The sequence below is a fragment of the Echiichthys vipera genome (genome assembly GCF_963691815.1).
Source record: "Echiichthys vipera genome assembly, chromosome: 15".
Lineage (NCBI taxonomy): Eukaryota > Metazoa > Chordata > Actinopteri > Perciformes > Trachinidae > Echiichthys > Echiichthys vipera.
This window is the reverse complement of record NC_139840.1, coordinates 2,802,466-2,819,444: the sequence shown is the minus strand read 5'-3', so window position 1 is coordinate 2,819,444 and position 16,979 is coordinate 2,802,466. Positions and strand designations below refer to the sequence as shown.

At 42.6% G+C, this 16,979-nt stretch overlaps 1 protein-coding gene across 1 annotated transcript in view; it reads right to left on the bottom strand.

Moving 5' to 3' along the window:
- Positions 1-16,979, bottom strand: part of tox (thymocyte selection-associated high mobility group box) — a 48,274-nt gene that overhangs the window by 11,091 nt on the left and 20,204 nt on the right. The window contains exons 3-4 of the mRNA XM_083928089.1: positions 14,804-14,914; positions 8,909-9,190 (exon numbers count right to left, since the gene is read on the bottom strand). Coding sequence (XP_083784215.1) covers positions 8,909-9,190; positions 14,804-14,914 — 393 coding nt within the window. The remainder of the gene's footprint in view (positions 1-8,908; positions 9,191-14,803; positions 14,915-16,979) is intronic.

The window sequence follows — 16,979 nt, the reverse complement described above, 5'->3', positions numbered from 1 at the left end:
GACAAACACGGGACAGTGGCGGTTAGAGAGTGAAGCACATATCAGGTTTCCTCTGCCGTTGGATGAGTCCGCGGGTCGTCTGCAGCATCTGTTGATCGGCTTCTGTGGAAGTTGCTGCTCTGGAAAACCGTGGTGTGATTTTGAAAGGTAACGAGGACGACGTGCTGCTGTTGACAATAACAACAATAACTTTATTTATGTAGCACTTTGAAAAAGAGACATTTACAAAGCGCTTTGACAGACAAAGCAAATCAGAATCAATGCGAATCAAGATAAAGGACAGGACGCCGTTAAAGAAGCCGTAGAGAGACGGAGGAGTCACTATAAATAAGATGAACAGGTGAGAGGGTACGGAGACGATAAAGAGACGATATAAAGACAACATCGCATAAAAGCAACTCTATAAAAACATGTTTTAGGAAGTGGTGTGGAAGCCGTCTTGGTTCAGACTATGAAGCCTTCGCGTTATCGTTTTAATTCCGCCATAAGTTTATCTGAACACGCCTGTGTCTCGCCCAAAAAGTGGCACTTGAACGCACCGTGTCTACAGTCACGTACGTTCTGCGCCTGCGTGAGAGGAAATAACCCTCCGTGCCATCTGCCCTCGCTGCAAGCCGGACTCAGAAGTTAGAAGTTCCAGATTTCAGATTACAAGTGAACGCAGCATAACCGCCAGACCAACCGCTGTCAGCAGCGTCACTAACATGGTGGTGTATGTATTTATTATTATTATTATTATTTATTTCAGATGATCGACCACAGATATCTTCAGCGGGCGAACGCTTCCTGTTGAACCGTCATATCGTGTGTATTTAACCGTATTGTTTCCATTCCCCGCGCCGTCTTCAACTGTTCTACCTCATGAACCTCATTTCTGTTTCAAACAGTTTTATTTGATGTGTGATCCTTTTCAGGAGCCGCTCTCTGTGTCTGAGCGGGCATTCGCCACACGTGTGAGCAGTCTCGCAGTGACTCAGCTGTGTCAGTGTCCATTTCTCAGGAAAACAAAAGCTAAACACCAAAAAACGCTTCACCTCAACACCCTCAGCATGGCAACTTTGACACCTATACGGGGACGGGACCTGGCTGATGATGTGTATTCAGAGTTTCCCCTTTGGTAAGCATCGAATAATAGCGGATGTGGTCGTATTCGCAGGGCCCCCCCTTCTCTTGGGAACGCGTTACCTAAACTCGGTTACCGGCAGCGGCCTCTGAGCGCTGCTGCGGTGTTTAGATGGAACAGAGTGACACTTCTGTGACACGGGAAGAGGTTTCAGATTGACGTACGTGCTGCTAAACTACGCTGAGAAATAATAATAGCTGTGGTCGGGTTCAATAAATGTCATATTAGTTAAAATATCAGAGTGTCCTAACTCTCCAGAGAGCTTTTACTCTGTTAAACGTATTTGACGGCTCGCCTCCAAACTGTTTAGAGGCGGATTGTTTGAAGAACGGAAAATGTGGAGAAAGAAATGTAAAGAAGGGAAAATGCGGAGAAAGAGATGTAAAGAAAGGAAAATGCGGAGAAAGAAATCTAAAGAACGGAAAATGCGGAGTAAGAAATCTAAAGAAAGGAAAATGCGGAGTAAGAAATGTAAAGAAAGGAAAATGCGGAGAAAGAAATCTAAAGAAAGGAAAATGCGGAGTAAGAAATGTGAAGAAAGGAAAATGCGGAGTGAGAAATGTGAAGAAAGGAAAATGCGGAGAAAGAAATCTAAAAGGAAAATGCGGAGAAAGAAAGGAAAATGCGGAGAAAGAAATCTAAAAGGAAAATGCGGAGAGAGAAATCTAAAGAAAGGAAAATGCGGAGTAGGAAATGTAAAGAAAGGAAAATGCGGAGTAAGAAATGTAAAGAAAGGAAAATGCGGAGAGAGAAATGTAAAGAAAGGAAAATGCGGAGAGAGAAATGTAAAGAAAGGAAAATGCGGAGTAAGAAATCTAAAAGGAAAATGCGGAGAGAGAAATGTAAAGAAGGGAAAATGCGGTTCGGGTAAAACGGCGTCAGCGTCTCCGTTGACGGGAACAGGAGGTCACGAGGTCACAACATTATCGGAATTTTAATGAAACCGTCTGTGACTTAAAGCCTCAGCGATGGAAACTAAAATACTAATGATCAGATTTTCCTTCGGTGGGGAGTCAGAAAAACATGTGTGACATTAGACGAAGCGAGCAGCAGAGGGGGGGAACCCCTGATGTACGCGGGGCGCGGGACGATGACTCATGACACATTTTCACACTGGTGTGGTCGGTGACTGAATATGAACCGTACTCTGGAGAATCAGCACATTCTTGCACCTCGGTTGGCATGAAATTGTAGATTTTATTGATTTTTTACCCATAAATGCATCAATTTGTTGCCTTTTAAGTCCATTTTCTCTGATTCCAGCTCCTTAAAATGTAAATATTTTCTGTTTTCTTTCCTCGTCTGCGACAGTGAAGTGAATATCTTTGAGTCGTGGACGAAACGAGACACTCGAGGACGTCGACTCGGGCTTTTGGAAGCACCGAGTCACAATTTTGACGGTTTAAAGACCAGGGCAAGGGAGAAAACTCCACTTTTTTAATAGTCATTCACCATTTAATCACACTTTCTTTGAATACACACACGTTTAATCATTTAATCATACGAATTCAAGGAGCAACCTTTAATAAAAACCTTCTTTTAAATGGAAAAACTCTTCCTTTGTTAATAAAATAACTGCTTCAAAAGCTGTTTTAACCTTTTAACACAACCTTTAATGTGACCTTAATGAAAAACGATGATTTTTTAAAAGAATAACTGCTTCAAAAGTCCTTTTTTGTCAAATTCTGGGCTGATAAAGATGTTTAAAATAACAATTCAGCCTCTAAACAATATATTTTTTTGTTATTTATCTGGTTTTTGTCGTCATTTATTCCCATTCTTAGTCGTTAAGTCGACTTATTGGTGCATTTGGACTCAGCCGATCACTATTTCTTTAGTCGATGAGTCATTTTTTATGCTTTTTTCATGCTGAATGACTTATTTAGAAGAAGCTTTCATGCACATTAGTCCGGCTTTTGCGTGACTCTTTACGGTGAAACTCAGTTTAATCGATGAGTCGAACCGAGAATTGAATTTAATTGGGGAAAGCCCTAAATTTGACCCCCTTTTGTGCCAGGGAATCAAAATAAAAAACAACTTTTAAGCATTTAACGGCACTATCTTCATACAAATCATACAGATTTAACCCTCCTGTTCTCCTAAGGGTCAATTTGACCCCATTTAATGTTTAACATCTCTAAATAACGACGTCTTTTTGTGTTTTTTTGCTTTCTATTTATGACTTTTCCTCATTTTATGGGGACGACTCATCAAAAACCTAAAATTATCATGATTATATAGATTTTTTTATTGTTCTTATCGTACATGTACTTGTCTCATCGGTGTTCCTTTGGGTCACTTTGATCATCTGGATGATTTAATCATTATTATTATTGTTTATTTTACAATTCAAATATCATATGAGGTCAAATTCATGCTGCTGTCCTTGATAACGGACGTTACTTTCATTCCAGATGTTACAAATAACACAAAACAGCACTTAAAATAACAGAGTTACTTTAAAACACACACACAGAAATCCCTCCATGCAATTTAACATCAGTGATATTTTTAATTATGTTAAATAAAAACATAAAGAACCCGACTTCACTTGAGTCACACATTGATTATGATCATTTTACACATGTTTAACCCTCCTGTTGCCCTCAGATTTCACTAACACCATTTATTCTTGGGCTCAATTTGACCGTTAAACATCTGGAAAATGATCAGAATCAATGTGTGACTCAGGTGAAGTCGGGTACTTTATGTTTTTATTTAACATAATTAAAAATATCACTGATGTTAAACTGCATGGAGGGATTTCTGTGTGTGTGTTTTAGAGTAAGTCTGTTATTTTAAGTGCTATTTTGTGTTATTTGTAACATCTGGAATGAAAGTAACGTCCGTTATCAAGGACAGCAGCATGAATTTGACCTCATATAATATTTGAATTGTAAAATAAACAATAATAATAATGATTAAATCATCCAGATTATCAAACTGACCCAAAGGAACACCGATGTGACAAGTACATGTACGATAAGAACAATAAAAAAAATATATAATCATGATAATTTTAGTTTTTTATGAGTCGTCCCCATAAAATGAGGAAAAGTCATAAATATAAAGCAAAAAAACACAAAAAGATGTCGTTATTTAGAGATGTTAGACATTAAATGGGGTCAAATTGACCCTTAGGAGAACAGGAGGGTTAATCGATTAGTCGGACTAAGAATTTAATTTAATTGGGGAAAGCCCTAAATTTGACCCCCTTTTGTGCCAGGGAATCAAAATAAAAAACAACTTTTAAGCATTTTAATGGCCCTATCTTCATACAAATCATACAGATTTAAGGAAAGAACCTTTAATATAATCTTCCAAATGAGAAATATTTGAAATATATTGAATTTTAACTGCTTTTAAAAGCCGTTTTAACCTCATAACGCGACGTTTGGCCGGTGCAAAATTGATGCACGACAGCAGATAAACATCATCTCATTTACAGATGAGTTCTCTTTGTGTCACGTGAGTACAGACAAAAGAAATACAATCATCTACGGTACTAAACAGTAAATCACCCTGCTGTTAAACGCACCGCGGATTAAAACCACAACCACCATCTGAAAAGCACAGCGTTACGTTCTGTAAGCTGCTAATTTTAGACGTTAACCTTCATGCAGATGGCAAAATAATAAGAAAAGAGCAGTCTCAATATTAACTGCAACCGAGTAGTCCTGCCTCTTCTTGAATCACACACACACACACACACACATGCGAACGAATCTCATCCCCTCCACCATCCACCCCGATTAGGCTTAGCCAGGCACGGTTGCTAGGCGACCATCATTCATGGGCTGGCAGTAAATGAATGTTCGTATGAGAATAAAAAAATAAATAATAAAAAAAGCGAGGTAGAGAGACGGAGAGGAGGAATAAGGTAGAGAGGACTGAGGCACACACACACACACACACACACACACACACATGGAGGGAATAAGACCGTTTCCCCGAGGGCCACTAAAAATAATTAGCTCCCGTTTAAAACTGGACAAAAACGATGTTTGGATATCCGTTCTGTAAAAACACACAGGTTTAAATGAACTCAAATACCCTTTTTTTGTCATCAGTGATACAAGAAGACGAACCAATACGACCTAACGTAACGTCTGCATTCCTACACATTACTAAATAAACCTTAAAGTTTCATTTTAAGACGCTCTCTTTCTCTCTCGGTGCCAAGCTAGCTCCCGAACCAGCCAGCCGCTAAATGAGTAAAGATTTAACAACTTAATGCTTCATTCACACACTCTTTTCACAGTGGAGGGAAAGCACATTTGCTGCCCGCAGATGAGTGACAGCCGCGCGCTCATTACCTGTAAGCGGCGCAGCGTGACGGCGTGGTGGAATAAACAAGCTAGTTATAGTAACTAGCAGCCCGTCCGCGGGCCGCTGTCCGTGTCAAGGATGTCAGCGCGTGAGTGCGTTTCAGTCGTAGTGTCGGCTGATGTGCATACCTGCCAACATCAGGTTTTCTAGGGTATTAAAAAATGGCTTCCCTTCAACGCCCCCGACCATGAATAGAATAAATGCAATGGGGGAATTACTTTTAATTGTTATATAATTTAGAGCTCATGTTAAAAAGTGCTTACAAAATCTAAATTTCTGAGTGCGTTCCAGTCGTAGTGTCGGATGATGTGCATACCTTCCCACATAAGATTTTCTGGGGTATTAAAAATGGCTTCCCCTCAATGCCCCCGACCATGAATAGAATAAATTCAAGGAGGTGAAAGTAAAATAACTTTTAGTTGTAATATAATTTAGAGCTCATGTTAAAAAGTGCTTACAAAATCTAAGTTTCTGAGTGCGTTTTGAGTCGTAGTGTCGGCTGATGTGCATACTGCCAACATAAGGTTTTCTAGGGTATTAAAAAATGGCTTCCCTTTTATTCATGTTCGGGGGCGTTAAAAGGAAACCCATTTGCTGATACCCCAGAAAATATCATCGACCATGAATGGAATAAATTCAAGGAGGTGAAACTAAAATTACTTTTAATAGTAATATGATGTAAAGCTCATAAATGCTTACAAAATCTAAGTTCCTGAGTGCGTTTCAGTCGTAGTGTCGGATGATTTGCATACTGCCAACATAAGGTTTTCTGGGGTATGGAAAAATGGCTTCCACTCAACACCCCCGACCATGAATAGAATAAATATAAGGAGGTGAAAGTAAAATGATTTAATTGGAAATTAGGAATAATAGAATAATGCGTATGGTAATGTGTGAAGGAGCTCATACTGTCTTCAAGTCTAATCTGGCAACACAAAAACATGTGATGTTGTGTGTCAATACAGTTTTGGAGGGTTTGGATTTGACTGCAGAGTGGTGGCCGGCCTGATGGCGTTTTCCTTTCCTTTGGCGAAGTAAGTCATTAGGTTTTTATTCAAAATCAAATACAAATTTGATTGTTTGTATTATTTAAATATTCGTTTAACGCCTTAGTTAATACACAGGTTAGTCACAATCAAAGAAAGAAGAGACAAATATACAAACAAAAGTCTTTCAAACTGTTACGGTTAGGGATGCACCGACGAAAATCTCTTTGTTATCTGCTGTTTAATCAATTTTTCACCGGCTTAATATGTTTAAATGTTAAAAAGGCTTTTAAAGCACTTATTTTAAAATATATATATATTTTTCATTTGAAAGAAGATTATATTTAAGGTTGTTCTTTGTGCTTTTTCAAAGATATGAGTATTTTTTTGTATAATAAGGTTTCTTTGTTAGTTGACTGACACTCAAACGGTTAAAAACTGGATTAAACTTGAGCTTCACCTTAAAGAATCATGCAAAAGCACGTTTTAAATCTCGTGTTCACCACAGATGTCCACATGAGCTCTTGGAAATAAGTCATTCGGCATAAAAAAAGCATAAAAAGTGATTCATTCTCTAAAGAAACATAAATATAAAACAAAAAATGAGTCAACTCGACTATGACGGGGCATCAAAAACCAAATAAATAACACAAAAACATCAGAATCGGCCCAGTCTTTGACGGCGGTGTGTTCCTCGTTATGATGATATTCAGTGTCGGGGCCGAGAGCTTCATCATGAGGATTCAAAGTGACACTTCATATTACAGCGGCTCCACTTAATACGGAGACAACAGACAGAAAGATTGAAAGATCAAGAGTGGGAGGTGAGAAGTTTCATTTTCAGTAAAACGGGAGAAATCTCTCTTACAGATACACGTGTTTTGTCAGCCCCCCCCCTCTGAATACTCAGTTTCTATGACAGTTGATGCAACTCCGAGTCTGTGAAGGTGAACCTTTCATTTCCCTCCTGTACGACACAGTCACATCTGAATGTCACAGCTAAAAGCGAGCGTTTTCACTTTACTGTGAAACGAAGACTTTCAAAAATCCGAGGGAAATGTCACATCGACCAGCTGCCACCATTCAAAAGCACAGCGCCCCGGGCAACGCTGCGTTCAACACACAGTTAGACTGAATAAAATATGAGAGAATAAGAGTTAAAACGTATCAGCTGGTGTCAGTTAAAGTGTTAAAGACTCCACGAGATCCTAATTTTTCTTCCAAAAGGTAAAAGTCAAAGTGTCTTTGAGCGAGACGGGCGTCGGTGTCGGAGATCGGCAGCTGGTCAGACTGAATTCAGCTCAGTTTCAAAGGTTTAAGAAGTGAAAAGTTAACGTTTTACAGTGATGGAAGTTTCGAACCTCTATAGAAATGTGTAAAGTGACTCCTACAACCCCGTGCACCTCTCTGCTGCTGTCGTCCGTGCCTGACAAAACTGATACTGCAGGTTCGATACGGGAGAATCACCCTGGAGCAGAACAGGTTTTACGACATGATCGCATGTTTAATTAGTTTAGCTAGCGGTTTAGCATCTGTAACGTTAGATGACAGCTACTTCATGGAGTCAGGGAAGATGGGTTTACTAAGTGTGAAGCATCTCTTACAACTGCACCTCGGCTAAGATGATGATGTCTTAGTTAAATTTAACATCCTGCACTTACACTATATGTAGCACTCTGTAGTTTGGCTAATCTGAAGCTAACGCAATAACTCGATTCTTGCTGTTCCGGGTTTGGACCCTCATGGTTGAATGCATGTATTGGACAAAGCAGCAATGGGCTCCTTCCCTTGGGATTGACTTCGGTAATCCTTGAATGGACTTTACTATGAGAGGAGCTGGTACAGGGGCCAGTAGGTAAGACTTTAAAACACTCTTTTAATAAACTCTGGCTTCACTAACTACGCTGTTGCTGCTTTGTTTAGTGTGTAGGGACTCTTCTCATGCTGCTGCAGAGGTTTGCTGTTATTTTCAGCAGTATTAGTGGTTAAAAAAGACCTTTGAATGCCTTCACCGTACTGCCCCCAAGCTAATCACTGTTAGCCACGTCCGGCTGTTAGCGACTCTCTGGGATTTCTCCATTAAATAACTGTCTCAATGTTTTATTTGATGGATGTAAGTGTTGAAAAAGACCATGGGATGATTTTACGCTAGAATTTCACTTTAAGTCAGGAGTGCTAGACAGGAAGTACCCTGCCCGACCAGAGGAAGTCGTAATGCGCGTGCTCTGCAGGTCCTAACAGTGTAGAAGCATGATGGAAGTAGTGTTGATCATCTTGGTACGTTAAGACGCGGTAGTTGAAGCACACTGAACGGCTTTTATAGGAACCTAACGCTGTTCTCTTTACACATCCATGGCCTGAGCTCGTCTCTGTGTTACTGCAACAGCACATGGTACAAGAGGATCCAGAGTTTCACTGTCGGTGCATCCCTCTAAAGCAAAACCGCCATTAAATATTTACGAGCACTCACCACAGACAGTGTACTGGTCAATGGGCCGCCATCCGGGCTGTACGTGCCGCCATCTTGGTTCAACATAGATCCATCTTGGCCGCCAGACATGCTGGGCAGATCCATGCCCTGCAGCTGGTAGGGGTGGTGTGGAGCTGAGCTGGAGGGGGGGTCCAGAGGGTGGTACGGCCCAGAGCGGGAATCGTGGGGGAGATGGGGGGGCAGCATGTGGTCCGGCAAGGTCGGGGGAGTGATGGGCGGGATGTTGAAGTCGTCGTCCCCCAAACCACCCACTGAGTAAGACTAAAGAGACACAGAGAGAAAGATTGGAGAAAATACAGTTAAAGTTCTGGAAAACTGTACTTTTTTAATTCCTCCATTGTGTTTTCGCTGATTCCAACAGGTTTCCATCACTTAGTAAACACGGCTAAACCCCGAACTGTTGATGCTAATGCATGCTTTCATCACGTCGTGTTTGGTCTACTGTAATTCTCTGCATTAAAAAATCTTCTGTACGCTGTTTACAAACCATCCAAAATGCTGCTGCTTGGCTTTACGCTCCACCATCACACATAAGAGTGTGTGTCCACATAGGAAGCTGTGTAGCCACCTAGCTAACGTTAATGTGCTGGCATGTAGCGCTCCCCTGCGCCTTTCTGCCAGAAAAACACACGGCCTACGTGGCTCCAGGCTCCACAGTTTATCAGGGACCATCTTTATCCTCATGCAACTGATGTGTTTTAACTTGTTTTATGGCGAGAAATCACCAACAAAGGCTTCTAAACCAAAATTGACCCAATTGAACATTTTCCAGCTGGAATTAACAACATCAGCAAACAAGATTATGGCTTTCCCTGCGTTAGCATGTAGCTAAATTTAACTTAGTTAGCAGTGAATGACTGGAGTAACATTATAGCAGCACTTTGTACCATTAAACATCACCATTAAAGGCGTCTAAAACAAAGAATACACAGTTAAACATTTTCCAGCAGTAATGTGATCCAAAAAATGGGGAGAAATGATCGACATCAGCAACCAATAAACAGCTTTCCCTGATGTTAGCATGTAGCTACATGCAACTTAGTTACTTTCTACCATTAACTTTCACCAATAAAGGCTTCTAAATACAATTAATACACAACTGAACAAGCTCCAGTACCAATAAGACTTGAAATTGGGAGAAATTAACAACATCTTCCAAGATTACAGCTTTCCTTGACGTTAGCATATAGCTACGTGTAGCTTGACTGGGGAGTAATGTTATAGCAGCACTTTCTGCTGTAGAAAATCACCAATAAAGGCTCCTAAACCAAAAACTACACAATTGCACAAGTTGTAGCATGAATAATATCTGAAAATGGGGAGAAATTAACAACATCAGCAACCAAAATGCAGCTTTCCCTGACGTTAGCATGTGGCTAGCTACGTGTAGCACTGTAGTAACGTCTCAGACCACATTCCTGCTGGAACATGTTTGATGGTGTAGTTTTTGGTTTATATTGTATTCATTGGCGTTTTCTCACATTAAAAGTGTCGGTACACTCTGTAGCTATCTGCAGAACGGCGTCGCGTATCGATGCCTGCGCCGGTGTAGCAGAAATAACGCAGACGCTTCTAGTGGGTTTCAACTAGCATCTACCTCTGCTTCAGTCAGGTATTTAGGTAGCATTTATATTTTAACCTTACGTCTGTTCTCGTACTGTAATTTATTTTGTGTCTGGTGTCTGTGAGAGGCGCTACAGACGAACTTCTTATTCACCACGTCGTCGTTTTCCTTACTGACGGTTCACTGAGTCAAGTTTGGGGACATATCGTGATACGGCCTGGGTGGATGTTGCCTTCAGCAGATAGACAACTTGGGAGGAAATCAATAAGAATCACGTAGGGGACCATGAGACACCAAAGTGCCATGAAACATTACGGTCACAGATAATAGATGGAAGCGCTGGAAAAAACTGCCCATCACCATTACCCCAGAACTCCAGCCCCGCGTCGTGCCATGCAGTCACTCTTCCCCAGCTCCTATCGCAGACTAATTATCACTAATGATCTTCCAATGCAGGCTTAAATGTGAGCAAATGCTCACTCACTCAGCAACAGCAACAACGGCAGTCATTTATACGTATAAGCCCCCAAAAACACGGCCGCATCTTTGTGGGTAAAAACACATCAACGCTGTGATCTGACATGCAAAAAAGAGAAACCAGCAGTGGGGTAATTAATCTGAGAGCAAGAGACAAGTGAGAGGGAGACGTGAAGAGGGAAATGGAGTGAGAGAATCATGTAAGAGAGGGAGAGAGAGGGAGAGAGAGAGAGAAGCCCTCTCAAAACTAATCTGACAGAGGAGATCTTTTATAGAGACTGACAGCCTTTTCTGCTTGGCTGGCCACACCAGTCCTTCCCCCTCGTACTCTTTCTCTCCATCCTTCTCCTTCCACACACCCCTCTCTCTCTCTCTCTCTCCCTCCATCTTCTACTCTCATCCTCAATTTCTCTTTCATCTCTCTCACTCTTTTCTCCTGAAACCCATATGCGGTGTTGAGTTATGGGTTGCGTGACTCGCGAGCCGAGTTAGCAGCGGAGTAATGCGACGTGTATTCTCACTCAAGTGCTGCACTTCATTTTGAGGTGCTTCCATTTCCTGTGACTTTATACTCCACTGCATCTCTAATATTGTACTTTTACTCCACATACATTTATTTGTTTCATAGCTTTTGGTTACTGGTCACTTTGAGGTATAATACAACATTAAAACATTAGTTGTGATGTGTTATTATTACGTGTTATTCCTGCTTCTGCTCAGCATGGCGGCTCAAAACTTGCATCTTGGTGTTCTCTGCTGTACAACACAATTTAATTCAGCCTAAATTCCTCTTAAAATGTAATTATGGCGTAAAATGGACAGTTTTTTTTCATGTAACAACTATTAACAGAGAACTCCAGTAGAGTCGCTAACAGCCGTACGTGGCTAACAGCGATTAGCTCAGGGAAGCACGGTGAAGGCATTCAAAGGTCTTTTTTAACCACTAATGCTGCTGAAAATAACAGCAAACCTCTGCAGCAGCATGAGAAGAGTCCCTACACACAAAACAAAGCAGCAATGGGCTCCTTCCTTTGGGATTGACTTTGGTAATCCACTGTAATGGACTTTACTATGAGAGGAGCTGGTACAGGGGCCAGTAGGTAAGTCTTTAAAACACTCTTTTAATAAACTCTGGCTTCACTAACTACGCTGTTGCTGCTTTGTTGTGTGTGTAGGGACTCTTCTCATGCTGCTGCAGAGGTTTGCTGTTATTTTCAGCAGCATTAGTGGTTAAAAAAGACCTTTGAATGCCTTCACCATCTTTTTTCAAGATATTCTCACATTTTTCATCACAATCGTCCGACTTTTAAACACCTTAAAACACTTTAAACACTCCTAAAACACTATGAAATCACTTTAAAACACTATTAAAACACTCATCTAGTGGCCCCTGTACCAGCTCCTCTCATAGTAAAGTCCATTCCAGTGGAAGGAGCCCATTGGTGCTTTGTTTTGTGTGTAGGGACTCTTCTCATGCTGCTGCAGAGGTTTGCTGTTATTTTCAGCAGCATTAGTGGTTAAAAAAGACCTTTGAATGCCTTCACCGTGCTGCCCCGAGCTAATCACTGTTAGCCACGTCCGGCTGTTAGCGACTCTCCTGGAGTTCTCCGTTAAGAGCTTTTACACGAAACAAACTGTCTCGGTGGCTTATTTGATGAGTTCAAGTGCCTAAAACGACGATGGGAGGATTTGATATGATAATTAAAGGAATATGACTAATAATAGTCATGACATTGATTGGTTCCGGCCTCACTTTGGAGATCAAGTAGACAATGATTCACTTAAATGACTCTTAAATGCTGAATATTCATGTATTAGTTATGGACAGACACATGCAGCTCCAGGGGCTGTGGATCCAACACACGGATATCCACCAGCCTCCCAGTGTCCTCCTCAGGAGCTCGTAAAGATGCAAAATGACTTGTGAAAAGTAAACCATGGTGTGTTTCTGCTCCGTTACGCCCGGTCGTGTGCATCCAACGCTATATTTACTGTGTTTATCGGGTCCCGACGAACCAACAAGTCCAACTGTTCCTCAGACGCAGCGTCCTGTTGGAGCTCTGCATAAATTACAGCGCTCGTCTGTCTGCCTCGCTCTCTCCCTTCATCGTCTACTCTCTCCATCATTTCTTCACTTCTGAATACATTACTCTTCTCTCTCTCTCTCTCTCTTTCTCTGCTCGCCCATTCATCGTCGGTACAATAGGCTTGTTCCCTGTGCACTGGGAGCCTCCAGAGAGACTAATGTAGTCAGGATTAAGTCCTTTCACACATGTTGTGTTCACATTAAACACTTCTCACAACTCCCATGTTCACGACTGAGTCACACAATATGAAAACACACACACACACACACACACACACACACACGTCTGTTGGGCATCGACATCAGTTTCTGTAGGAACTCTTAAACTGTAAATGTATTTCTGTGTTTATTTGATACGCTGCTGCATTGTTCTGATATATTAATGTACATAACGTGTGCACGTGTATCTGGAAATATGAACTTATGATGAACATAGCTGCACAAACTCATATTATCCTGCAGAGACATTGTGTCATCATGGCAAAATGTACCACCCACTGCAGCGGGAACTACCACAGAGGATGTTTTTTACTGTTTTGCCAGGTGTTTAAATGTCTGTCTGACATCACGATGACATCACAACGGTGCAAGCAACAGTTCTGAAACGTTACAGGTGTGAAGTTGAGACCACAATGCCTAGTCACTAGGCATTGAGTCCACGTTATACAGAAAAACCACAAAAACAATGGGTCCTTCTTCCATGCGAGGTTTTTCCGACCGCCCGCCGTTACAATCAATAGTTCCAGAGCACAAAAACACTCCGCGGACGCAACCAATCCTCAACAAGTTTGTTTAAAACATCCCTAGGCTAGTTGGTTAGCTAGCTTGCTAATTCCACATTTCCTCCTGTGGATTTAAACACACGTGTATATCTCTATGATCCCCCCCGTCCCTCCATTCTACACTAGTTAGTTTCTAAATCAAGCTGAAGTTTAAATCAGTCAAACTGCAGCAGCGTGGAGTCAGTGTCGGCTCCCAGGAAGCAGGGCGGCGAGCTGCAGGGGCGGCGAGCTGCAGGGGCGGCGAGCTACAGGGGCGGTGGGCTGCAGAGCGACTGTTTGCTCGTGGAGGAATTGTTGGGTTTCTGTAAATTATAAATACGTCTTGCCTTGAGATAACTTTTGTTACTATCTGGCACTATAAATAAAATTGAATTGGATTTAAAGGAAGGTTTTTTTTGTCGCCGCGGTGCGAAAGATTGCTGCCATGCAACTTCTGGATGCTCATGGTGGAATTGTCAGGTGTCTGTAAATCATACATAAATCATAGGATGTGGTCTCGAGACCTACTCTATATGGAAAGTGTCATGAGAGAGCTTTTGAATTTATTCTAGCCAATCACAGCACAGAAGGGCGGCAGACGTAAGGAATGGGCACCTCGCCCTTTACACCCACGGTCAGAATTGGCGATAGCATCACAAACGTGCAAGGTGCAGTCGTGAAAGTTGATATCACAATAAAGGGGGTGGGGGTGGTCTGAACGAGGTCGCCTTAACTAGGCATTGCATCATAGCAAGGTGCTCCAAAAGTTCAAATCCTGCCGAGGGCCCCCAAAAGTCCAGGGACGGCCCTGATCCACGTCCGTTTGTGGTATCAAACATGAAAAAGTGGCATTGAAACGTCCTAATTTCCTACATTTACGCGAGAGTTTTTATGCGAGAGTTTGAGGACAGTGTGTGTGTGTGTGTGTGTGTGTGTGTGTGTGTGTGTGCGTGCGTGTGTGTGTGTGTGTGTGTGTGTGCGTTTACCCAGGGCAGACGGTGTGTGTCAGCCATGTGTGTGTCCCTCCTCCAGTGCTGCGAGGGCACGTTGTGTGGCGTCACCTTGCTGAGCGGTTGAGGGGGCTGCGGCACGCGAAACTATGGGAAGAAAAACAAAGACAGAGGGAAAAGGTCAGAGGTCGAACGGAGAAAAAAAAGGTCACGGAGAGGAGCAAGGACAAAGGGAGAGGGAAGAGGAGAGAGAAGCCTTTACACAGACGCACAGAGAAGGATGAAAAACGATGATTGGCAACGTTGTTTTTTACGTTTTACAGCGACTGACAGCTGCAACTGAATCGAGTCGACAGAGAAGAAAGAGAGGGAAGTAAAAAGGAGAGTCAGAGAGCTATTTAGAGAACAATGGAGATAAGAGAGGGAGAGAGGGAGAGGGAGAGAGAGGGAGACTGTAAATAAATTGCTTGTTCATTCCCTCCACAGCTAATCCCTGATAAGAGAAGGTTACATCGACGGTACAGCTGCAACGGAGCGAGAGAGACAAACAGTAACGTAACAAACAGGCTGGTTAGTTTGAGGAGCTCAGGTTCTATTATCATTATTATTATTATTATTATTATTATTATCAGTGGAGGGTACATGGTGAAGTAGTGGGTAGCACTGTTGCCTCACAGCTACAAGGTTACAGGTTCGAATCCCGGCTGGGGCCCTTCTGTGTGGAGTTTGCGTGTTGTCCCCGTGTCTGCGTGGGTTTTCTCCGGGTTCTCCGGTTTCCTCCCACAGTCCAAAGACGTGCAGGTGTTGGGTTCATTGATGACTCTAAATCACCCGTAGGTGTGAATGGTTGTCTGTCTCTGTTCGTCTCTATGTGTCCTGTGATAGACTGGCGTCCTGTCCAGGGTGGACCCCGCCTCACGCCCGATGTCAGCTGGGATCGGCTCCAGACCCCCCACGACCCCAACCCCCGGGATAAGCGGTTGAAGATGAATGAATTATCAGTGGATATGAGTGTGGAGATCCTCATCATGCTCTTCTTTAACACCCCCACCCTTGAGTCGCACCCACACCCCGACCACAGACGATCTCCAGACGCCGTATTGATTCAAGGCACGGTTCAATATTTGGGAAATATGTTTATTTTCTTCTTCTGTGGTGAGAATTACCGTCGTAGCTGTCTGTTAAATGTGCACCTGGAGCCGCTAGCCGGTTAGCTTAGCATAAAGACCGGAAACGGGGTTCTGTTCAGGGAACCAGCGGAGTTAGAGTCCTTCCTGTCGGCACGGTGAGGACGCTAAAATCATCCCGTGGGTCTTTTTCTGCACTTTAATACGTCAAATAATTTTTTTAGTGTAACAACTATTAACAGAAAAATCCAGGAGAGTCGCTAACAGCCAGACGTGGCTAACAGTGATTAGCTCGGAGCAGCACGGTGAAGGCATTCAAAGGTCTTTTTTAACCACTAATGCTGCTGAAAATAGCAGCAAACCTCTGCAGCAGCATGAGAAGAGTCCCTACACACAAAACAAAGCACCAATGGGCTCCTTCCACTGTAATGGACTTTACTATGAAAGGAGCTGGTACAGGGGCCAGTAGGTAAGTCTTTAAAACACTCTTTAATAAACTCTGGTTTTACTCTCTACGCTGTTGCTGCTTTGTTGTGTGTGTAGGGACTCTTCTCATGCTGCTGCAGAGGTTTGCTGTTATTTTCAGCAGCATTAGTGGTTAAAAAAGACGTGTCATGTGGTGAATGTCGTCTTCTTTCCCAAACGGCCGATGGCGGTCGACATGGTGAATATGGGCGCGGTAAATCGGTGCATCCGTAGTTTCTTGTTTACGTTCAGAGTCTGCACCATGCTGTGACAAGTCAACTACAGCACACAGTCACCACAGCGACTTCCTGTCTGGTCCAATCAGGAAGCTCCGTCAGCGTCAGTTCTCTGAGTGTCCACTAGGGGCAGGTTTCATAACAGAGCAGTTTCTCATTGAGCCCCATGTAAAACAGGCCGTTTACACAGCATCATTAAACCTGTTTAAGGACAAAAGAACTTCTAGTCTGTGTGTTTAGATCAGATCTCCATGACAACACTGAGGGGGAGGGGCTAGTTTTTATTTTATTGGAGGTTAAAGTGTATGCATAATTAGGGGCGTGGCCTCTTGAGTGACAGCTAGCCTCTGGCCCTCACTTCTCCTCGGAGGTAGACGTCAGCCA